Source organism: Pyrus communis, chromosome 6 (genome assembly GCF_963583255.1).
Source record: "Pyrus communis chromosome 6, drPyrComm1.1, whole genome shotgun sequence".
Taxonomy (NCBI): domain Eukaryota; kingdom Viridiplantae; phylum Streptophyta; class Magnoliopsida; order Rosales; family Rosaceae; genus Pyrus; species Pyrus communis.
In genome coordinates this window covers 16,211,719-16,236,586 of record NC_084808.1, presented here as the reverse complement: position 1 = coordinate 16,236,586, position 24,868 = coordinate 16,211,719, and the positions used below count along the sequence as shown (strand labels likewise).

At 35.8% G+C, this 24,868-nt stretch overlaps 3 protein-coding genes and 1 pseudogene across 3 annotated transcripts; 2 read left to right on the top strand and 2 right to left on the bottom strand.

The window, feature by feature from the left end:
- Positions 1–1,141: 1,141 nt before the first annotated feature.
- LOC137736126 (CRM-domain containing factor CFM3A, chloroplastic/mitochondrial-like) lies at positions 1,142–6,493 on the top strand (annotated as a pseudogene).
- Positions 6,494–7,451: 958 nt separating this feature from the next.
- LOC137736683 (transcription factor bHLH92-like) lies at positions 7,452–10,073 on the top strand. The gene is made up of 3 exons (XM_068475915.1): positions 7,452–7,888; positions 8,125–8,415; positions 9,865–10,073. Exons 1-3 carry the CDS (start codon positions 7,559–7,561, stop codon positions 9,949–9,951), a joined length of 708 nt encoding a protein of 235 aa, XP_068332016.1. The 5' UTR covers positions 7,452–7,558; the 3' UTR covers positions 9,952–10,073.
- Positions 10,074–11,284: 1,211 nt separating this feature from the next.
- LOC137736682 (small ribosomal subunit protein uS19x-like) lies at positions 11,285–13,064 on the bottom strand. The gene is made up of 4 exons (XM_068475913.1): positions 12,936–13,064; positions 12,669–12,817; positions 12,510–12,567; positions 11,285–11,735 (listed from the first exon to the last, which is right to left on the bottom strand). The coding sequence occupies exons 1-4, from the start codon at positions 12,936–12,938 to the stop codon at positions 11,487–11,489; spliced, it is 459 nt and encodes a 152-aa protein (XP_068332014.1). The 5' UTR covers positions 12,939–13,064; the 3' UTR covers positions 11,285–11,486.
- Positions 13,065–16,948: 3,884 nt separating this feature from the next.
- On the bottom strand, positions 16,949–24,612 carry LOC137738068 (calmodulin calcium-dependent NAD kinase-like). The gene is made up of 8 exons (XM_068477671.1): positions 24,596–24,612; positions 24,282–24,488; positions 23,063–23,286; positions 22,893–22,954; positions 19,124–19,348; positions 18,746–18,875; positions 17,741–18,229; positions 16,949–17,313 (listed from the first exon to the last, which is right to left on the bottom strand). Exons 1-8 carry the CDS (start codon positions 24,606–24,608, stop codon positions 17,062–17,064), a joined length of 1,602 nt encoding a protein of 533 aa, XP_068333772.1. The 5' UTR covers positions 24,609–24,612; the 3' UTR covers positions 16,949–17,061.
- Positions 24,613–24,868: the final 256 nt, after the last annotated feature.

Sequence of the window (24,868 nt, the reverse complement as noted above, 5' to 3'; positions counted from 1 at the left end):
CATTGAAATTTTGGAGTCTATCAAAATCCATGTACCGGAGCAAATCCACTACAATGCATAGTTAAACAGATAAAATCCAATAAAATATTAAACAAAATATAATTCAAAATAGAAAGGCACATGTGGACCTCACTGCTTTTAAACTTTCGAACCCCTAGGTTCTACTTTTTTTTTTTTTTGAACCCCTAGGTTCTACTTTGGTATAGGCAGTTACCCCCAACTCAAATTAATCTCTAACCGTTTAACGATTAAGAAAAACAAACTAGACTTATTTAGAGCATCTCCAAATGAGTTATCAAAATCCTAGGTGAAATGCTACTATGCATATTTGACATCAAAAATTTCTTCAACCGAAGTGTTATTTACTGACTAGATTTGAAGACTTTGTGATTTGGAGTCAATTTTGACATCAATTTTAATTCATTTTAATGATAGATCCCCTATTCCACTAACATTTCAACCAATAAAAATTTGTTTAAACATTTTTTTAATAATTACAACCATTTAAAACTCTATTTAAATAATAAAATAACATTTGACAATTCAATTGGAGAAATACAAAATTTGACATAAAATTTCAAATTGCCACATTAACCATCAATTATAATTTAACTCTTATGGTCTTAGCCGTTGGGCTCTGCCTGCGGTAGGGATGACAATTCTAACTGTTAAATCCGATAACCGTGGATAACCGCCCAAATGGATTGGATTTGGGTATGAAAATTCGGGTATATTTTGGGTATGGAGAAAAACTGTGAATACTATTCGGTTATAGTTTTAGATATGGTTATAGGAGTCTCCAATCCATATCCGTACCCGAATCCAAACCAAATAATATATAATATAATTATATGTATATTCATTATTTACCGAATCCATTACCTTGAGAATACAAAAATTGCACTGTATGAGTTGCATTTTGTAACAAAGTTCAAAAGTTCTTATATAAATCAAAATCTATGAGAATTTAATAGTATTTATGCGAGATATCAAAGATCAACCAACATTATCAATGTTTTGCTTTAATTTTTATGTTCCACAAGATCTATTAATTAAATCATTTTATACATAAATATTTAATGACAAAATTAATATTTATTAAATTATTATGCGTTAAATATATTTTTTTGGTTTAACGAATATGAATATTGAGGAAGGAATGCTGCCAAATTCGCGAGGTGGGTTCTCGGCGGAATCACCATTAGGGATAGAGAATGTGTTTGGAAGTGATGGTAAGGTGAGGTTTCCGTGGGAAAAGCCGGCAGAGGAAGAGAAGCAAGAGGAGGGTTCGGTGAGGAGGAAGAGTAGGACTTCAGTGGCGGAATTGACTCTTCCGGAATCAGAGTTGAGGAGGCTGAGGAATTTGACATTTCAGAAGAAGCACAAGACTAAGATTGGAGGTGCGGGTGTTACTCAAGCCGTAGTGGAAGTTGAAGGTCCACCTGCTCTTAACATGAAGAGAATGCATGAGATATTGGAGGTTTGTTTCTTATTACTTTCGTTACAACTTTGTGCTTCAGCTTTGTTTTCTCATCTTTATATTAAACACATCACGCAGTGCTGATTATTGATATGATATCGAGTGACAGGACATATAGGGATAAAACACAGAAAAAAAAAAAATATATATATATATATATATAAATGTATTATATATATAAATGTATTTTGTATCTCTGCAATAATTTCAGGTCCTGAAGAAAATGGACGTTTGCCACCAGTTTAACAGAGAATTGAGCTAGAATTAGAAGCTCAAGAACTTTCCTTCGCTTTCGATCTCAAACTGAACATGAATATATAAATTATGCCTGTACCTTAGTGCGTTTGAAATGGTCTGGATTAAACCTTTCCCCATGGTCTTTCCATTCAGTATTTATTTTCTCTGGTGAAATCTTTCATTAAGAGAAAAATAAAATAAAAACAAAACAAAAGGAGAAATCAAAAATAAAAGTTTTTAGAATAGCATGTTTAAGAATTTCTTGGTTCACATTCAATTTATATATTTGGTTTTGTTTTCTTGTTGTTATGATCAGCGAAAAACTGGTGGTTTGGTGGTCTGGAGGTCTGGTACATCTCTTTCTTTGTACAGAGGTGTGAGCTATGAGGTTCCTTCAGTGCAACTAAACAAGCGCATACACAAGAAAAAAGAAATTTCTTCTACATCTTTTCCGAACGTTGCTGATAAATCTTTGGGAGACTTTGTTGAGCTTGCTTCTTTTGGTAATGTAAATACACCCCAAGAAAAGCCGGAGAGTACTTCCCTGGAGAAGAAAGACGCAGACCAATTGCCAGAAGTGAAGTATGAAGATGAAGTTGACAAACTTTTAGATAGTTTAGGTCCTAGATTCAAAGATTGGCCCGTATATGATCCATTACCTGTAGATGCAGATATGCTTCCAGGGTTAGTTCCTGGTTATGAACCACCCTTCAGAGTACTTCCGTATGGTGTCCGATCTTCACTTGGTTTACAGGAGGCAACATCTTTGAGAAGGCTGGCTAGGGTTCTTCCACCACATTTTGCTTTAGGTATGCAATTTTTTGTGTTGCACATAAGGACACGATGATGATTTGTAATGTTTAAATTTTGTCCATAGGTCGAAGCAGACAGCTCCAGGGTCTAGCAGTGGCCATGGCTAAATTATGGGAACGAAGTTTGATAGCAAAGATTGGCCTGAAACGTGGTGTTCAGCTGACTACTAGTGAGCGAATGGCTGAAGACATCAAGGTAATAGAACCCGGTCAATTTATGTCTCATCAGGTTGTAATTATTTGTTGAGCTGCACCTTGCCACACTTTCATTGCCGTCAACCACTAAACTCAAAATTGGTATGCTGAGTTTCTAATCAGTGGTTACATAATATTCTTACAAGTTTAGTTATTAAGTCTAGCCATCTGTATCTATCATGTGAAAATTTACTAGGCAAAAGGGAACTGGAATACGATATTCTTGACAACATGCATTGATAGATGTAATGCATTTGAGAGAGAAGGTCTCATTTGAAAGTTCCTTATTTCTTTTAAGTGCAATTGTAGTCTTTTAGTAGTAGCTTTATAGTGTTTGAGTAGTCATTGGTGATGTCCATGCAGTACATTTTTGATAATCGAGTCTAGAATTCTTTGGCAAAGTGCTTACTAAGTGAAATGCTATGTTGCCGTGTTCTTTCCTTCCATAAATATCATTCTGACTGTTGTGAAGTCCATGTTCTTTTCAGTGTCTATTTTGTAGGAATTAACCAGATAAATTCTTAAGCATAAACTTACAATTCTATGTCCTGTTTCCTTGAGAAATTCTTTATAAATGCACCAAAGAAAGTAGTTTTCCTTGTTCTTCTAAATTCCTTTCTTTTGGTGTTCAACATTTTGTCTAGATTGGTAATCTTGATGATTTGGAATCTGGATGGCATTTCTGTAGAAAGTTTATGGTTTTACGATGAGATTACAGAGCAAAGCAGTGTGATTGAGTTCATACTAGAGGTTAAAATATTACTGAATATAACAGGAATGGCTTGATCACATGGAATATTAAAGGGTAAAATATGACTTCACTATTATTTTTTACATAACTGGGAATAATATTCTTCATCATTCATATTTTAACATCTGAGTTCATGTTAGCTAATGAGTTCATAATTACAATTAAATCTTATTTATTTGCTGCAGAGATTGACTGGGGGTGTGCTGCTATCTCGAAACAAGGACTTCTTGGTCTTCTATAGGGGGAAGAATTTTTAGTCTCCAGAAGTCACTGAAGCGTTACTGGAAAGGGAGAGATTGGCGAAATCCCTTCAAGATGAAGAGGAGTAGTCAAGGTTGAGAGCGTCAGCTATGGTTATACCAATTGTTGAACAAGCTCAACACTTTGGTACAGCTGGTACACTTGCAGAGACTTTGGATGCAGATGCTAAGTGGGGAAAGAGGATGGATAATCATCATAAGAAAAAAGTGATGCAAGAAGCAGACATATTAAGGCACGCCAATCTTGTCAGAAAGCTTGAACGAAAGCTTGCCTTTGTAAGTTTCCAGAAACTTTGGATTGCTAACATAAGAAACATCTTGTAGTTTCAGGCTAAAGTTTGAATACTTATTTTGATATCACGCCGCTCAGTGCTAGAATTTCCCTTCGGTTGAACCTTTCAAATTTTTGCCTGTCAGGCTGAAAGAAAGTTAATGAAAGCTGAACAAGCCTTATCTAAGGTAGAGGAGTGTTTGAAACCATCTATGCTACAAGCCGACCCAGACAGCATTACTGATGAAGAGAGGTTTATGTTTCGTAAGCTTGGTTTACGGATGAAGGCTTTCTTACTTCTTGGGATAACAATTCTCCATTTACCTATTTATCTTGTCTGTGATTTTATTTTGATCTACTTATGGAAAGTTGACTTACTCAGGTAGACGTGGAGTGTTTGATGATACAATGGAGAATATGCATTTGCACTGGGAATTGGTCAAGATAATGGTGAATGCTAAAGGTTTTGAGCAGGTGAAAAAAGTTGCATTAGCACTTGAAGCTGAGAGCGGTGGTGTCTTGGTTTCAGTGGACAAAGTTTCCAAAAAGTTTGTTATAATTGTGTACCAGGGAAAGGACTATCACCGACCTTCTACATTGAGGCCAAAGAATCTCTTGACAAAAAGGAAAGCGTTGGCACGCTCTATTGAGATCCAACGACAGGAGGTATCACTCTAAATTTGAATGCTAATTGTTCAGCCATCCTGGCTTTATCAGATAGTTAATATGACCTTAGCTTTATAAAGATTGCCAATAAGTATTCAATGCTTGGTTTTAGCAGTCTGATCTGTTTAACCCCCTTCATCTTTCCCCATCATAACATACCAAACTTGTTTAATTTTTCGAACAATAATGTTCCTAACTTATTTTTTTCTCTGTTGAACAGGCTCTTCTAAAACATATTTCAGTGGTGCAGAGTAAAGTGGACACACTTCGATCCGAAATAGTATGCCCCTAACGCTTTACTTATTGCTATATCTAACTATTTCACTTGGCACGCAAAATCTATAAATATCTTTTCTTTTTTTTTCGTTTTTCCCTTTTTCGTTCTAAGTGACTCGTGTTTCACATTGATAGGAAGTTAGGAACAAATGGATGCTGTGAAAGAGCGTGGAGATGAAGTATTGTACAACAAATTAGATTCTTCTTATCCTACTGATGATGACGATGATTCCGAGGTTATTATTTGCTTGATCTTCTCTGTTTACTCTCTTTGTTAGTTAAACCAGCTGTTCTGACATCTTAATCCTTTTGTTATTCTTTGAAGGAAGAAGATGTTTATCTTGAAACGTACAGCGCAGAAGATAATGGTGAAGATGAAGGCAATTACTCAACTCATGAGCCTCACCTGGAAACGAATTTTCCTTATCATATCCAGAATCAGGCTTCTCAAACAGAATTGGAAGTTCCTCAACAATATGTGCATGCAAGGCCCAAGGGCTCACTAGACGATGATTACCAAGATGAAGAAGAAAACTCCCTACAATGATGGAATCAGCTGAACATAGATCAATGGTACAACAGCATTCAGAAATAGTCACGATGGTTTCTCGTCATATTAGTTTGACTATTTAGTTGAGATCTATAGTCTGTAGTCTGGGAAGAGAACATTACTCTTTTTGGTAGTACATCTCAATCAAAATTTCCAATTTAATTTCTCTTGATATGGATACTTTCATACGTCTAGGTGCCAACATTTTGGTGAAGTATCTTGGGGAAGACGGAAGCAGTGTCCCGGAAGCTGGTGCTGCAGCCATTTGCAATCCCTGGGACATTCCCCGTGGTGACAGATTCATTCGACGTACCTTGCTGCAGAAGTTATATGACAAAGCTCTAACAGTAGGCCTTCAATGGTACGCAGAGTTTCACCAGCATACCTACTCACGGCTTGCAGATTGGGACGACAAGATGCATTGCATCCAACACTACCATGCTACCTGCGACGTGAGGAAGTTTGAGACCGTTGACACATTTTATCGGCGCACTAGTAGCGCCATCTAGGTGGGTGAGTGTCGTTTTGGCCACCACAAAGCACAGCGGTCACTTGGCGTTTTTCGAAGGCTTCAATGCTTCTGGGTTCTGGTGGGTGAGTGTTGTGGATGAGTTTTTCAAGGTTCTGAACTGTAGCGAATACAAGCATGTGAAGAAGAAGATGAAGAGTACTTCTGGAGCAGAATTGTCATTGAACTTCACCACACCTAGGATTGCAGAAGATGGAATTGGAGTGGTGGTTCAATTGGTGAAGGTAGCTGCATTTGTTAATGGAGTTGCATTGGCCAAAGCTGCCCAGAAAAATATGAATAAATAAGATATTGTAGATGTCTACCCCGATATTGAATCTGTATCAACAAATTATCAAGCCAATTTTGTTCAGAGGTTACTTTCAAATTTCAATCCCTTAACCAAACTACTTGCATGGATGAATTCCATACGAGCAGGTAGGAAAATGGTCTCATATTTTACAAGAAAATGAGACTACCCAAGGAGGCCGCAGTCTGGTTTTCAAGTTTCATCTAATAGATTATTCTTGCAAATACCAATTAGATTCGAAATTATTTTCTTATTTGATTTTCGTGATGGCATTTAATGTTTCTTAGAGTACCATGTTTGTCAATTTTCTTGAGCACAATTAGGTACCTTAACCATTTCAAATTAGCTATCATATTGCAACGATGATCTATTCGATTAAACTAAAAAAATAGGCAGTTTAAATTATTAAAATAGAAAGTAGAGTGCCTGACAAGTAGTCCTCATTTCTTGCAAAACATGAGTAATCATTCCTTTTATTGACATGTCCGAGTGGCTGCTAGCGATACGAGATTACCGAATTTCAACTAAATCTTGCAATTTTAATATCAAACATGACCTTTCTTTCTTTTTATATGTAGCCGATTAACGAACATTTAATTTTATTTATTTATTTATTTTTGAGTGCTAGCAGCCTTTGCATTTAAGCATTTTCACTTTATCAAATGTCACGTGTCATTTTTGTAAAAAATAAAAATAAAAAAAAATTGACATTTTAATGCTTTTGGGCCTTTGGCTATGGATCAAAGATGAAAACAAACATTATAATTTCAAGACATCAAATACCATGTTTTCTTTTGTTTAAAAAAATAAAACGACATTTGATAAAAAAATAAAAAATAAAAAAACATAATAATATAAGGATTAGTGCAAAGGTTAAAGCAATTTTTAAATATGTGAAGATATCTCAAGATATATGTATATGTTTGTCGAGTCTCTTTCAAGAAAACAAGCCGTGGGCTTGGAGACAATTATTTATATTCAGCCCATCAAAACGACTCCGAAGTCGATAACTTTGACGCCCCAATTATACATGCGGATAGTTGACTGACAAGTCTCCATGACCAAAACGAGATATTTGACCACGTTTTAAATGCTTTTTAATTACAGCAAACCCAGTTCGACAAGAGCCCTATATACCAACTGCCAAAACTGAAATTTGAGATTCCCGGCACAACAAACACAGTTCACAGAGAGAGAGAGAGAGAGAGAGAGAGAGAGAGAGAGAGGAAGAAGAGGAAGGAAATGGACCGATACATCCTCAAAGCATTGGAAGGTGAATTTTTATGGTATGATGAGAGTCCTCCGGTAGTACAGAATCAAAGTGCTTTTGTGCCGTACACAAACAGACACATTAGTAATCAGCTCCCTAATGGTGTGACCAAATCCATGAACATGAACATGAGGATGCTGCAATTCTTGAGGAAAAGCTGGCAACCTGCAACTGCAAGAAATGAAGCTGGAGATGACGGCAAAGAACGGGGTTTTCGCCACATGATCAACGAGCGCATGAGGAGGGAGAAGCAGAAGCACTGCTACTTAGCCTTGCATTCTATGCTGCCCGCTGGAACCAGGGTGGGTGTATTCAATTAACCAAATTAAACTAAATTTAATATCCGTGATCAGCAATTCAAAACAGTCATTTTACGACGCTCATTTCTAGTTTTTAATTTTCTTAGTATGAGTTTCATGAACGTGTTATTATCACGCACATTGTCGTTAAATTCCCTTCTCTTTTTTTGCACGATTGATAATGACCGAGGACTAATTTTGTTATATAATTTTTTGGTGTTACAATTTACGTGCTGCAGAATGATAAGAATTGGATTGTGCAAATGGCAACAACGAATATTCAGCAGCTGAAGAGGTATGAGGAGGAGCTGAGAAAGAAGAACATGGAGCTTGAAACACTTCTGGTAGAAAATGCAAAGGAGGGAGTGAAATGGACAAAGATTAAATTAAAGGTGGCTAATCCTACATCGGGAATTGATTGTATGTTGGTGGTTCTTAAGTGCTTGCGACATTTGGGTTTGAAAGCCAGAAATATTAGCTCTAATTTCTCACTCGAGGAGTTTTCAGCAGAGCTGGAAATTGAGTCCAAGGTACGTACATGCATATAGTTTTGATGTTCATAAATTCTTGCTATTTTTCATACCATAAATTAGGCACCTGTTATCAAAATTAAATAAATAGGAGAGGTAAAATACGATAAATGTTTCTTTTTACTTTTCACTTACACTATCTGATTTGTTTTCCCTCGTTTCTGCCGGAACGAGCGGCCTAGATGGACTTTTGGTTCTTCTTTGATTTATATGCACGAGCATGCCACCACGTGGTTTAGATTGGCCAACATGAAAAATATATTATGTAATTTGTATTTGCACTTTAAATTTAACTTTTAATCAAACGATGTGCGGCAGAGCAAGTAACATTTTCTTGGCCTAAGGTTATTTTTTTCTACTTTGAAGATAAACAACCAAATTACTGTGAATCGGTGAAGGCGAAGATCGAGTGAAAAAGTAAAATAAATTGAAAATAAACAAGATTAAAACTAATATAATTGGGAGAAAATAAATTAAATTAAAGACGTGTCCGTAAGAATAAAGTTACTTGAACATAAATGAATTGAAAATGTGATTGCAAGAGTTAAAGTGCATAAAGTAAAGAATTTAAAAGGCGATTTCAATAAAATTAATGGTCAATAATAACCATTGGGGTGGTTATAGTATTGGCATCCCCCCGACCTGCCCCAGTGCCATTTCTACCTAAATTAAGGTTGACCGGTAAACCTCAAATTGTGCAGTAAACCCAAATTATAATCCCAAATATCAAATACTAACAAACCACAAGTTGGTGGCCCAGTAGTAAAGGACGGATTGCATTGCGAAGCCTCCTTCAAACTAAAAAATAGAGGTCTTGGGTTCGAAACCCACTGTTGATGTGGAAGCCAAACTTGTGGCTAGATGGAGACTGAAATATCCTTGTGAGTCTTCCTCACCCCCAGAAGAGGTGGATAACCGTGGTTTGTGACCAATTGTCTCCTTTTAAAAAAAAAAAAGAAAAAAAAAATCAAGTATAAACCTACTGCCTACTTTTTTTTTTTTTTCCCTTAACGACTATAATTTACAAAGAAAATGATTTGAACTCGAGTATAAAACAACGATCCCATTGTCCTAACCGACTAATTTATTTTATTTGAAACGATCATGATGGTTCTTTCTTTGCCAAGCACAACAACTACGTGTGGAAGCTTGCATGGAAATACATATTATGATAGAACTACTCTTCTAAAAATTCCCGCCTAGATGCTAGACGGGCTGACCCCCACTTCGATTAATTCCTAGTCGTTTGAAAATTAAGGACGCCTAGACCGTCTAGACCCATCTAGATCACGACTCTCACTTACAAAATAGATGACTTTCATTTGCATTTTATTTATTTAATAAATTGTAAGAATCTTGTTGAATACTTAGATGAACACACAGTATATGTTTGTTCCCCATTCTTTCATTATATTCTAATACTTTGTTTTTAATTGTATTGTTGGAAAGATTGGAGCCGCAGAGATAGAAGAGTGTGTGCAAGAAACACTGTATGAAGCCGAGAGGAAATTGCATTTTCCATTTCCAGGAAGGTGAAGGGATAGAGGAATACCGTGCCTCCATTGACACTCCTTTTAAATTTGCCTAGATTCTATTCAGGGAAAACTAATGAAAATAATTTTAAAACCTTGAATTGTATTGATCCACTTGTCACTATATAATTGATTTTATGAATTCCACGTGAATGTCGTCAGCCATAATAATAAAACCTTGAATTTTATTAAATTTGACTATATTCTATTCGGGAAAACTAATGAAAATAATTTTAACCTTGAATTTTATTAATCCACTTATCCACTTGTTACTATATAATTGATTTTATGAGTTCCACGTGAATGTCATGTCAGCCATAATAAAACCTTGAATTTTATTAAATTTGACTTGCCGACCATATTGATGAGTGGCTCACCCAAAAATAAATAAATAAAAGACTACTGATGAGTTTAAACCATAAAAACCAAACCGATGGGTTGAGAAAACATAAAGACCCTGGGTCGTAAAAACCCTAGTATTCTTGAAAAAAAGCATCCAGCAAATAAAAATTGCGACGTATGGAAAGAACAGTAAAAAACAGACTACAGTAATTGGCATCCCTTTACTATTAGGCGTCTAGAACGAGCCAACCCTAAATCCCAAATGCCTAAAAATCACCACTAAAACCCTACAATTCCTAAAACCCAGAAGCTTGCAAGTTTCAGCCAAGCATGTCAAGATTTCCACCAGAGATACTGTTTGAATCCTTGTCCGTCTACCTCCTAGAGTACGCGACGAACTAACTGAATATAAAACTTTATTAAACAAAGAAATACCGAATCACCAAGACAGCTACGTGAACCGAAAAGATAGTTATTCAAACTAAATTATATGCTAGAAAGCAAAACAAAGAAACACTATTTCGGATGGGCTAGAAATCCTATTTCGGCTGGTCTTCCGATGTACGACAAGACCTTGAATTAGGAATGTGCAAACTGTAGAACGTGATGTTTCTCAAAATTGGTTGCCTTGTGACAAAAGCTAAGTATACCAAGGGATGACCAGCTTCATAATGTCACAAACCCAATGCATGGTACTCATTTTCTAACACCTCATGTTCTTACTCTCCAGCATCTAAACTGATCCTTCATATATTTCTTTTCGTTAGCCTTTAAAACAATAATGTAAGAGTCTACCCTTTAGGGGTTTTGGGTAAAGATACGGTCAATCGTCAGTCAAAACAAACTCTTTCAGGAAGAGAAAAACATACCCAAACCCCGCAAAGGGTAGACTTTCTTGGGGACACAGGAATATTGAAAATGGACTGCCTAAACAAATTCTTTCGGGAAGAGAAAGCATAGAAAAATGACATGGTTGCAACTCAAGAGCACAAGCATTAATTCAACTACACTTAAATCTATTAATCTCAGTCTGAGCATCCAAAGCACCACAACTGTAAATATAAATTCCACCTAAAGAGTAATCAAGGTAGGGTCAAAATATAACAAAACCAAATAGCAGCAATGAGCAAAAATGTGATCGATATCAAAGTCTTACAGAAATAACACGATCAGGCATCCAGACTGCTGGAAACTATCTCACTTAAGAGGAATGAACCTCGAAGAGTGGGTGGCACCAATACCAGGTCTACCGTGCTTCACAGGCTTGTATGAGATTGAGAACTCAGCAAGGTAGTGGCTGATCATCTCAGGCTTGATTTCAACCTGATTGAAGGTCTTACCATTGTACACTCCAATAATGCTTCCAATCATTTCTGGAACTATAATCATGTTACGCAGGTGAGTACGGACTGGCTCTGGCTTCTCACCAGGTGGTGCCTCCCTTTTCTGTTGCAAGCACAGAGAAAAAATCATTAGGTCCAAATTTTCCCCATCCATGATAGCATTTGACAATCGACAACAGAACTCAAAGACGGAAAGAGATACATGCTTGATCCTGACACTAAAACAATATGTTGCAACATTCAAACAAGTTCACAAAAAATTATAGAGTTCGACTCCATAAAAATACAGCTCAAACTAAACCCAGCAACAGGACAACAATGGGTTTTTAAACAGCAGGGACTCAGGAATCACAACTTATGTTGGGGCCTGCCACGGTCTCTTTCCCGTATCTATTATGCCTTCTAAGGCACGTAGAGACTTCTACATTCCAACATTATTTTGATAACCCAACTTATTTCTGTGAGTGAAATAAAACAGAACAGGGGAGACAATCCACAAAATTCCCATGTGTTATTATACAACAAAACAAAGTATGCACTTTAAAAATAAATAAACAAAAGGAATATCAGGTCCCCATTTTCCAGAACACAAATCACATACTCGAGGTTAATCAAATTCCGACATAAACTAGATTCATACTGTCCATAGAACACAAGCTTGACCAAGGGAGAACAAGCACAAGATCAACATTGGCATCATCTACTATGCATCGAAAAGTTTAAGCGATAATTTGACAACTCAAATCACAACGCTCTGAAATCCAATAATAAAAAAACACAACTCGATCTGTAAAGCATCGCCAACCACATCTAAACAAAATCCAAATCTAAACAGAAAATCTGTAACAATTTCAGCCGATGGGTTCCGAAAGATTACCGCTTTGCGGAGCTTCTTGATCAAAGCCATAGGCTTGCGCTTCAGACCTCTCTGAAACCTACCAACCACAACAAATCCATAAAATCCAATTCAAACCCAATTTGACAAATCCACCAAAAAACCAAACCAAGAAATCGTATCGATCCATTTGTGTATTACCTTCTGCGAGCTCTGGCAGGGAAGAGCTTGACGAGCTCATCAGTGGACATGTCGAGAAGGGCATCCAAATCGACGCCCCTGAAGCTGAACTTCTTGAATGTTCTCTTCTTCGGAACTCCAGCCGCCGCAACATCGGTCTCAACGTCAGCCTGAAAAAAAAAATACCAGAGAAGGTAGAGAGAGAGAGAGAGAGAGAGTTAGGGGAGAAAAATTAACAGCGAAATGATGCGATTCAGAGAGAGAGAGAGTGGGGATTCGGAGATCTACCATGGTGGTGGAGCTTTCGGAATCGGAAACGCGAGGTGGGAGGGAAGCTTGGAGGACTTCGGATCTGTGCTTGCCGCTAGGGTTTTCGGGAAGCAGGAGGTTTTTCTTTCAAGCTGAATTTATATAAATAGCTATTTGGGGTGGTGGAGGCTCTGGTTTTGTGTCTAGCCCTAGACTGAGGTTGGAATTGGGCCTACTGATTGGGCTTCGAATTAAAACGCTAGCAACTGTTGCACTTGGACTTTACTATGATTTTACTAGGGTTTTTTTGTATTTGTTTTTGTTTTTGTGTTCATGGTGCACAAATCAACTAAAATAGAATTAATCGGTTTTAGTTAAAAAAAATTAATGAAAAGAGTTTGAAAATTTTTAGTTTTAACAATAATTAGAAAATAAATAGTAAATTGAATAGTACCATGATTAATTTTTTAGTGTAAAATTGTGATTTTTCGTTAAAATGAATAATACTTGAAGTTTTTCATTAAAATTCTCTTTTATTTATGGGAAATTTCCTACGTGAAGAAGCCTCCTAAGAATTCTTCATGAACCAACAAGACAGCAATGGTCCATTAACGGTTCGACTTTTTCAATCCATCTCATGACAAAAGAAAAAACAGATTTCGCAACAACATTAACATCACCACTAAAATGACATGTGTCTAGAGAGTTTTGAGACTACTTATATAGTATAATTTGTGAGGTTTTCAAGGACGAAATTTTTTGAAGTGCTTTGTACTTTTGTATTGCTCTTTTTGTAAACAACGCGCTTGTAAACACCTCTCATTTGTAATTTTTGTATATCAATAAAACTCAAGTGTTCATATCCAAGCAACCCTCCAAGTTTAAGCCAGCTCTCTTATTTCTTCTTTGTGTGTTTCTTTAAGTAGTCTCCAATTTAATATGTGTATTTATTAGGGCTGGAAAAAAATCCCAAATCAAACCGAAAAAATCCCGATCCCAAACCAAAAAAATCCCAAACCAAAATTCCCGAAATTTTCGGTATGTCATCCCGAACCAAACCGAAATTTTCGGTATGGGATTCGGTATTGCATCTCCATTTTTTCGGTATTCCCATACCGAATAGAATTAAATATTATATATATATATATATATATATATTATTTTTTAATATATCAAGGAAACAAGGAAACAAAGGAGCAAAGACCATTATGCATGCATGAACATATCAGTATACATATATTATATATATACACGGACAAGGTGGGTACAGGGCATGCAATTAGTTGAGCTCAAATTTTTTTCTTTTGTTTTCGAGTACACAATATGGTTGTTCTTTCAGACATGGGCGCCGCCAAAATTTTCATTTAATTACAACTATGTGGAAGAGGAATCAAAGTTGGAATGTGGGGTGAGATGGCATTAGATTTTTTGATATGATATGCTCGTTCTGTCAAATTATTGGCATTAATCAGTATATATTATCATAATTATTGGATATGATTTGTTTGTTCAACTGGCATGGCTTTTGGCATTTTTCCAGTCATTCATCTCTCAGTAAAACTGTATACGTGTTTCGTTTTCTGCATAATATGTCAAATTTTAGCCCAAAAACATAATATGTCAAATTTTAGTCCAAAAGCCCAAAAGCATTTTGGGATTCCCGATTTGTCCCGAAATCCCGAAATTATTTCGGGATTCCCGAAAATTGGGATTCCCGAAAATTTGGTTTGGGATTGGTATTGAATTTGGGATTCCCAAAAATTTCGGTTTGGGAATCGGGACAAGGGTTTCGGTATGGGATCCCATACCGAACCACCCCTAGTATTTATAGGGAACTATTGGTACTTCAAAAATAAATAAAATCTGATTGTGCACTCCTTATAAGGTTTTTTTTTTTTCTTTCTAAATTTAAAAAGTTTGGAGTGCACAATTAAGTTTTTGAAGTGCCAACAACAATTTCCTATTTATTTTGCATTAATACTATGGCTTGTAGTTAATTTTGCACTCCATTTGTAACATGTAATATATGGTATGATATGATATGTATCATGTAATATATTTTTTCGGGTACTTTCGTATGCAAGATGAAAATCTTCTCTCTTCCTGTGTGCTTATATCTCATGTGATCAAGCAGTTTCTGTTATATGCATAGAATAGTTTAGAAACTGACACTAATCTTTTGGGATACTTTTGCAGCTACTTGAAGTCAAGAGAAATTGGACGAGGGCTTCTAGTCAGCAGAAAGATGACGAGTTTCTTGACCTGGTATGCTAATGTTGTCGAGCTTATGGGTTACTGTGCAGCGCTTGGTCAAAGGTTTCTGATCTACGAGTATTGCAGTAACGGTTCACTGCATGATGCTCTGCACATAGATGATGAACTCAAGAAGAAACTCCCGTGGAATCCTCGTTTGGAAATTCGAATGGCACTTGGAGCTGCAGGAGCCTTAGAGTGAGTACAATTTCCAAACACACTCATTGCACTTTGTTAATTTTCCTTGATCAAATGTTAATCGGAGATACAGTTGAACTCCTTTTTTGTTTTGTGTGAAAGCCTGGAGAGAGAGCTGAGAGAGGAGGTACAATTAGAGAGAGAAAGAGAGAAGGCTAACAGATAGAAAAGTGTGGTTGAACATTTTTATCCCTACATTTAATTGAGATTTAACAGAAATTTTGTTTTTGTGTTAAAATTGCTAATAATCTTCACCAAAAGGGTTTAAATCCTTTTTTTTTTTTTTACTACTGTTGACTCTAAAAATTACAAAACCTACGTGGCACGCAGGCCGAGTAACTAACAAGCTAACTACGTCCTTCGGTTGAATGCGGGGCGTGCCAACTTGTCGGCCAAGTAAGGCCGAGGAGTAAAATTTGTTGATGTCGTGTTGAGCGCGTCGTTGACTTCTCTATCTTGCGATTGCGACCGAGGAAGGAACGCTCTCGGTCTCTGGGTTCTATAGCCTGAAGACAAGGCTACTAATTCTGCGGAGTTCACAAATCGTCGGAGCCCGATTCGGTCACTGTGATTATATTCATAAGAGTATAAGCACGCCGAATCGAGACCAAACTATATGGGCACAGGTACTCAAATGTGATGTATGTCTTGATGGTAAACGTAGTTCGGCCGTCAGAATGCCGAACCCTGAAACTTACTTGCGAGTATCCAATCATAAAATCACTCGGCGTCTAGTATGCCGAGCAATGCAATTCGTAACACCTGACTATGCCGAGAAGGGTAGCAAGATGACCTCTACCAACAAGGGTTCGAAAACCCTTCTCGGCCGAGACTAAGATAGGTAACCGGTCGGCCTCGACGCAATGCTGTTTATCCAAACTGAAGATGCTTCTCGGTCGGCTGATTCTGCGGCAGCAGTGCTGTTTATCCAAACTGAAGGTGCTCGCCGGGTGCCTCCACAATGCTGTTTATCCAAACTGAAGGTGTGTCGGCAGAAAAAGAAAAGGAAAAATCTCAAGGTATTTGAGAGGTTTTGCGCAGGGCGATTGTATGCTGATTTTGAAGGGCCTTTCTGTCGCATGATTTCTTGTATTTATAGCACCCCATTCCTTGAGACCGATTTGCATTCTGATCTGGATTGGGAGTCCTTGTCCCATTTCAACTCTAACTCGAACAAACCTACTCCCACTGGGATTCTGAATTTTCCTTCTTTTCGAGGCTTTATTTTTTGCCGGTCGGGAATCCTGGTCGCACCAGGACTTCCTCGACCTTTTCTATTTATCCGGACTGCTTAGGATAGGACTTGACCGACCCTGCCAGCTAGCCCGGGATTTATCATTCGGCCCATAGTATTTGACATAACATTGGGCCGAGCACATCCTGCTGCTCGGCCCAACAATATTATTTTGGGCCCAAACAACTACATAGACTATCTTCTGAATATCATATCACCACGGGCCATTAATCCGATTTGGCAATTAAATAAATGAAAGAAGTTTCTTCTGTACATTCATGAGGTCTGTGTTTATAACTTCGGTTGGTAATTTCTGATTTTTTTTGGTGCTATTAATTAGAAGCAATTAATATTGGACGAGAGAATTATCATGATATTTGATGGCAATTAATGAATTATATATTCATTTTTGCATGTACAGAATTTTCAATAAACACGAAATTAACACAAGAATTAAGTTGATGATTCAACACTGTTAACCTAATTGGTAGCAGTGTATGAAATTTCAATTTTTTGAATGGTACCCTTCAGCTTCAGCTGAAGGCTTGGCCTTGAAGGGCACAAGACAATGTCTCTCCAGAAGGAACCAGGCTCAAGGATAAGGCTTGGGTTCTGCATATAAAGCTCGTATATGGATTCTGCCTCAGAGTTTAAACTGCTTAAGTTTGTCAAGCACTTTATCTCTTCCGGATCGACTAGCAAATTGTTGTCTCCATCCTTCCATCCTATCAGCTGCATTTTTACACACAAATCCAAGTATATAAATTTCATGCTATGCATATGTCTGAGCAAAAATTTATCAACTATTATATGAACTTTTGTGTTTATCATTCAAGTAGTAGATCACATCAGCTAAAAATGGCCGATTGGACGATACTTTTAGAAAGGTTAAAAGTGTTTTTGACAGTGCTTGAAAAAAAAAGGTTAAAAGTATTTCTTAGTTAAAAGTACTTCTACATCCTTATGATAAAAGCATTTTTTGTGAGCATAAATGCTTCCTACAAAAGTACTCCCAAATGAACTCGTCGATGTGGTGATTGATAACAATAATAACCAAAAGTTAATTGACACATGCATGTGCATCATCGTAAAATGTGATCTAAAATTGTGGTCTTTGTAACATTGGAGTAGTTAGTATAGTTGGAGAGTCCAAAATTACCATTGGAGGGCCAGCCATAGCATTGGTGCAGTAGAGCCTGGCATTATCAACAAGCTGGCAGTATCTATAAAATGCCCTAGCAAATCTCTTGTGGGATTTCAACTGCGAATTCACCCTCACTGCCCTCCCAACCATGATTGCCCTTCTGATGCCTCTAACAACAGCTAAATAAGCATCACAAACCACTCCAACCAACTCTATTCTGTAGGGTTTTCTCATGGGTTCCTCGCCATTATCTATCTTCTGCTGATCCTGATGATCCTCTCCATCGTCCACTCGTTCCCAATAGTTTTCAGTAATGGTGCCGTCTTCCTCCACCTTGTAACCGACCCCCATTCTGTAGCGGCATTTGTGGACATCCCGGGCCATGGTTATTGTCTGCTCAACAAAGGGCATCCATGATAGAGTGCCGTCCATGATCACATCCCTTCCTTCATTAAGTGCAGTCACTAGAAGCGATGATGCAGCATCAGTAGATGATTGGTGCACCTGCAATGATCAATCAGTCAGTTGATTCAACTAGATAACTTCTATGATGGAATTAACCCATTTGAAAATGCTACAAAAACACGTTCTTAGATCAGTTTAACTCATCACAGAATGTGGCAGACATGTACATAATACATCAATTATCATGATCAACTGTAATGACATCAGTTACGACGTTTGTGAAACTATGTAAGGGTATAATGCAAAATGTGTGCATATATATAACATAATGTAGAAATTCTTTGCGTAGGGACTACGTGACGCCTTGAAGAAACCTCAGTTTTACAGTTTGCTCAAAATTTTCAATTTTTATCCCATTGAATGACGTGGTTGATTGTTAGGGTATAGAATGGTCTTTCGGAGCTTCGATCTTAAGGTTTTAAGTATTAATTTCGAGCACTTACAACCAAAGATCTAGCTATGCAATTAATCCGAGATTAGAAATCTAAAGTCATTGTCTACCAGGTTATATTGTGATAAACAAAATTAAAAATTAATTAAATGAGAGAGATTTACTAGCTCAGCAGTTTGGAGCATGTCACTGTGGTGACCTCTAGAGCTAAGGGCTCTGTAAAGGACGTCTGTCTCTTTGAAAGCATCTGCCTCTACTACCACAGCATCTGCTGCTGCTCCAGACCAGAATGACCTGCCAAACATGGACATGCACACTTAGCACACTCCATTAATCACTAAATGATCCTCATTGCCTCGTTTAGTCTCTAAGATTGGTTTGACTGGGATAACTTATTAGGTTTAACAAATGTGGAATGAAGAAATAGATGTCAATTTACATAGTTTGTCCAAGTCGAAGGTACTAGATGCATTTAGTCGTGAAGAAAACTTGTTCCGCGCAATCTTAGATATGAAACAAGGCGCAAGCTTTAAGAAAATTACTCTTTGAGAATATCTTTGAGGACAGTGCTTTTGCCACCCCCCATTCCACCACCCATAAGAAGAAGCACGGGACTCCTCTCATTATGGGCCACCGGCTTCATCACGTCCGTGCATTGTGATTCTCCCTTTATTGAAGTGCTTCCGATGGCTTTCATTTCATCTACCAGCGTAGAGAACACCCTTGTCATCTTTAGCTCCTTCTTGATCCTCTCAAATCTCTCCTTCCTATATGTTAAACAAAATAAGCAAATTCTCACCAAATTAGATAAAATAATTATCAATTCAGAATTCATCCAGTACATAAATAGTCTCATCATTTTCAAATTCTCCTCACAGAATGATTTTTTATTATTTTTTATTGTTCCAATGTTAACACATGGTGAAATTTGAACCATTAGATCTTGGTCAAGTATACAAGGAACAGGATTTAACGGTGAAAAGTCTCATAGTATCTCATCTATGTCACACTTAGGCGGTCCAAAGGCAAGGCAAACAAGGCATGCGCCTTGGACGTCACTTTAAATGAGGCTTCATATTTTCTTCATACTCTTGTTATATATGGATCTTGAGTCTCTAAATTTACATATCTCGCATTTACCTGCATTTCATTGAATCTTGACCATTCTATTAATACAACGACATCTTAAGACATGACCTGTCAAATTTTAAAGTTTAGAGAACTAGATTTTAATACTTAAATAAGATGAAGTTTAGAAAAAATGTCTTATACAAGATTAAAAATTGTTTTTAATCCCTAAATTGTATTTAATGCTAGCATATGCATTTAATGTCTTCTTCTTCTTTTTTTTTTCTTTTTTTTTAAATAATTTTATGGTGTCCAGAATTACTTTTTATATACAATATTGTAAATTTTAATATCATTTGAAATTCAAATCGATTAGCTTTATTTGTTGCCATTTTTATCACCAATTTATGGTAAGTATCTTATATAATAAAGAAAATATTTTAGTAGACTTTTCGGTACACTAATGTTTTTGCATATTTTCTTATGCGTCACTAATTCATTACAAAATATTTAGGTACAGACATTTCGGTAAACTAGTTTAGCTATGGACATTTCGATACATTAGTTTGGTATAATATATAGGTACGGACATTTTGGTATGCTAGTATAATATGTTTAGGTATGAATTTTTTTGGTACACTTATGTTTTTGCATATTTTCTTATGTGCCACCAATTCATTACCATATATTCAGGTACGGACATTTCAGTACACTAATTCAGTAAAATAAATTATGGTATGGACGTTTAGGTGCACTAATTAGAGGAAGTTAAACAAAATTAAAGAATTAAAATGTGTACAATAATAAATTTAAATTTTAATGTGGAGACATTGATAAGATAACCATAAAATATTAAAACAAAGTTATAATATGAATTTGAATTAAGTACACATTAAAGCACTAAAATGAATATGTAATCTAACACCAAATTTTTATTACATTTTAATCTTTTTCAAAAATTAAAGCTCAGAAACCCCTTTTAAAGTTTCACATATGCAGTTGATTAACTCCAAATTCATTGTGAAGTGTAAAGAAAAATGAAGCAATAAAGAATATATATATATATATATATATATATATATCAGCTAACAACCCCCACAACCCTAGCATACACCTACGGCCCACCCTCCCCCAACCATGGTAAGCAATGTAATTAGGGACACAAATCAACGAGTCCTTGGTCATCTTTGTTCAGTTTTTCAGCATACTCTCTGGACTTCTCAGCCCCAATTGCTTGGTATCAACCAGAAAGTCAATCTGTGATGTTTTACTCAAGTCCTTTGAACACTTGGTCACATTGAGAATTTCATCCACAACTTGAAACAGCAACTCTCAATGTTTCCTGCTTTGGTTTTAAATCTAACTGGAGCATATTGGACTCGAAATTGAAATAGTGGGGTTGCCATCAATGGGGTGTGATGGGTGGATAATAGGTGTTTTTAATCGTCTTATTTTTTATTTTTTAAAATTATGAGTGATCAGTTGGAATTATTCAAGTGGATACGGGGTTGCCATCAATGGGGTGTGATGGGTGGATGATAGGTGTCTTTATTTTTTTTATTTTTTATTTTTTTTAAATTATGAGCGATAAGTTAGAATTATTCAAGTGGATACGGGTTGCCATCAATGGGGTGTGATGGGTGGATGATAGGTGTCTTTAATTTTTTTTTTTTTTTTTTTTATTTAAATTATGAGCGATTAGTTAGAATTATTCAAGTGGATACCGGGTTGCCATCAATGGTGTGTGATGGGTGGATGAGAGTAGCTCCAGCGTATCAAAAGCGCTCTAGGGTAATTTTCTATTGAATCTCTTTCAGTGAACGGTAACTGTCTTTAATGAACAGTAATTGTCTTTTACATTTCCAACCCTAACTAATAGCTAGTTGTTTTTAATCATTTGTTTTTATTTTTTATTTTTTACATTATGAGCGATAAGTTGGAATTATTCAACTGGATACATGTCAAATTTTAAATTTGATGTATGACAGTAGGTTAATAAAATGATCAAGATTTAATGAAATACGGGTAAATGCGGGATGTGTAGATGTAAAGACTCGATATTCATCATATATTTTAAATTTTTCATCATTCATTGTTCAAATAAGGAAAAATAAACTCTTACTATCATAACTCTAATATGATGCATCCCAAATTCAGATTTTTTGGAAAAAAAATAAATCATAATAAGGTATTAAATTTGCAATGCCTCATCTCATTTTCGCCATAGGCGTCATTTTGCATTTACACGACTCTGGTGCTACGTAAGCAGTTTTGACAAATTTATTAACAAGTTTTGACAGTAAAATTAGACAAAGTGAGACATAAGTGGACTACGATTTGAGTTTCATAAAATTAAATGTAACTAAGTCCTTTTTCATACTAAATTCGTATATGTTGTGACATTTTGGCAAATAGTGAAAGTTTGTTTTTTAACACCACGTGCACGTATCAACTTGTAGGGTTGCCATATCTTTTGTCAATAACAGATAAGGAATCTTGTGGGGATTTCATTGTTCTAAAAATCTCCACCTAAGTTCTGATTAGGCACTAAACGGTTGACCATCGCTTCAATTAATTCCTAAACTTTTAAAAAATAAGAAAGGGCGCATAGGCAGGTCTAGGCGCCCGCCTAGACCCGCATAGATTACAACTCTTACTTAGACAAAAAATAGATAACTTCCATTTTTCATTTTATTTTTTCAATAAATTTTAGGATACTTGTTGAGTACTTGGATGAACACTCATTATATGTTTGTTTCTCATGTTTTCAATATGTTACAGTACTTTACAATTAATATGTCATTCTATTTTGCAATTTATGTATTCCAATACAGTTATATATTTTTGAAGTATAAATAGACATTTATTTATATATCAGTTAATAAATTTAGTTAAAGTTAAAAAAAAAAAAAAAATACTATCTAGGCCCTCGATCGCCTAGGCGCTAAGTACCTGCTTGCTACTTGACTAACGGCTAGAGTTTTTTAAAACCTTGGAGCTGCCAGGGGTTGCCATATCATTCGTCATGAACAATACAATTATGATAAACAAGTAAAGTTGTGCATTATACAAAATAATGTCCTTCACTTTTTTCGGAAAAAAATAATATATATATATATATATCTGTCCTATTTCAGGAGAGTTGGTAGAAAAATTATGAGTGGGAAGTAAATGTGTCTAAGTTAAACTAATACGCAAAATTATTCTTGATTATTAGGTAATTAACTAAATGGGAGAATTAACCTGGTAGCTGCCAATACCATGTCTTTGAGCTTCGTTTTCTTCTTAGTCTCTACATTCAAAACCTGCAAGATAAAATGACAGATGAATAAAATATTATATTGCCATTTAAATTCTAGCTGGACTTTTTGTATTGAATAATATGTTTTAAATTTTCTGGGTAATATATATACCTGACTAATCATTATAGTAGCTTGGCTCCAATGAAATGCAAAATAGCTAAGGATGCATCTATCAAATTCATCAATCAAATTTATGTAGAGAGAATCTGGATCTACTTCTGAAGCGAAATATTCGTAGATGTTATCTTCACACCCTTTCGTTTTTCTCAAGTAGTCATAGGCTAACTTGCACAGCTGGGGGCACTTATTTGCATCTAAAATTCCCAGTTGCCTAGCTGCACATATAAACAAGCAAAAAATAAGCACTTTAAAATAAATAAAATTTAGTACTTTAGCAAGAAAAAGTTAGCAACAAGACTCAACGTTAAAAATTAATTTTCATTCAGTAATATAAAAAACTTGTAGAAGTTGAAAACATAGAAAAATACAAACTAAAATGTAAAACGTTATATTAACTTGGTTTCAAGAGGGGTCAACTTCAGTGACCCCCTTATTTTCATGAACTAACTAAAATGTTCAATTAATCTCTCTTCCCATGCAGAACATGCTTAACCCTTTTTTTTTTTTTTTTTTTTTGTATTCAATAACACTCTTTTCTCATACTATTAAAAAAAAATTTAACTTAGTGGCATACAGACTGACCAAGTTGCCCTTATTTTCCGATTTTACTTCTTGTTGGTTTGAGCCTCCAAAGTTAGCCATGATGCTTTGAAGAGTGTTCCTTCGTAACATCCAATAAAATCTACTGTTTTCCCCAAAAAAAAAAATTAAAAGTTTTTGAATAGTAATTAGGTTTACGACTTTTCAAAACAAGTTAACTTTGTAACTAAAGTTAGGATAATTTTAAGAAGATCAATTTTTTTCAATTAAATTTGCAAAGAAACAGTGTCTCATCAATAAGAAATAAGTACATAATTCAATCATTAACATTTACAATTTCACGTTATTTGATTTACAAAATTTAATTTTCCTAGTATTATTTGAGTTTAATTAGCTACCAACTAATACATTTTATAAATACCAACTAGTTAGCTATTCTAACTTACTTCTCGACCGAGATCCCAAGTTCATATTCTTCTTACCAAGTTAGAAAAATAATACAAGCATATATTTTTCTTTTTCTGGAAAAGAAATATTAACATATGTTCATGATAGTTTTGAACATATTTCATTGACTAAAGTTAAAGAAAAGGGTTAGTTTTGGAATAAAATGTAAGAACGTGTAAGAAGTTTAACCCAAGGTTTTTCCTGTATCATTCTAGAAATTTACCGACATAATGGGAGAATCTTTCGATATTTCCAACGCGGCTGGATTCCGTCCTCTCTATCCGTGGAAAGATATTGTTTGGAGCTCTCAACGCCTTATACGACTTTTTCCGACGATAACTGCTCGTGGCAGCAGCAGCAGCAGCCAGAATCCCAACAAAGGACGCAGCCAAGATGTGTACTGTGAGGTTGATTTTTCCATTTCCACCTTCTAAAACATATATATATATATATATATATATATATATCAATTACAGAGTTTGATATGAGAGAGAGAGAGAGAGAGAGAGAGCGAGAGAGACGTTGGCTTTGGCTTACCATGGTGCTGCATCCTGCTGGAATGCCAATTTAAGGAATATCAAAGTTATTAAAAAAAAGTAAAATGATACAATACTTTATTTCAAGTAGCGAATTGTCAATGTCAATTATCGCTTTGTAAAAAGAAAAATGTTTAGATAACCAAATAAAAAAGATATTTTGCACAATATGTTAAAGCATGTTGGACCACTGCCAGCCTGCCAGCTTCACTTTGATTATGATTTGTTGGCAATGCCGAAATAAGTACTGGAAAAAATTATGACATGTGATGGA

Bases quoted from the DNA above. Each gene is read 5' to 3' on its own strand.
- LOC137736683 (XM_068475915.1), top strand. From the start codon at position 7,559: ATGGACCGATACATCCTCAAAGCATTGGAAGGTGAATTTTTATGGTAT. The intron at 7,889-8,124 runs GTGGGTGTATTC...TACGTGCTGCAG, and splicing joins TGCTGCCCGCTGGAACCAGG to AATGATAAGAATTGGATTGT. The intron at 8,416-9,864 runs GTACGTACATGC...ATTGTTGGAAAG, and splicing joins AGCTGGAAATTGAGTCCAAG to ATTGGAGCCGCAGAGATAGA.
- LOC137736682 (XM_068475913.1), bottom strand. The intron at 12,568-12,668 runs GTAATACACAAA...TGTGGTTGGTAG, and splicing joins CCTGCCAGAGCTCGCAGAAG to GTTTCAGAGAGGTCTGAAGC. The intron at 11,736-12,509 runs GTAATCTTTCGG...TGCTTGCAACAG, and splicing joins TCAAGAAGCTCCGCAAAGCG to AAAAGGGAGGCACCACCTGG.
- LOC137738068 (XM_068477671.1), bottom strand. The intron at 22,955-23,062 runs GTATATATATTA...TTTATCTTGCAG, and splicing joins CTACTATAATGATTAGTCAG to GTTTTGAATGTAGAGACTAA. The intron at 19,349-22,892 runs GTTAATTCTCCC...TTTAACATATAG, and splicing joins ATGGTATTGGCAGCTACCAG to GAAGGAGAGATTTGAGAGGA.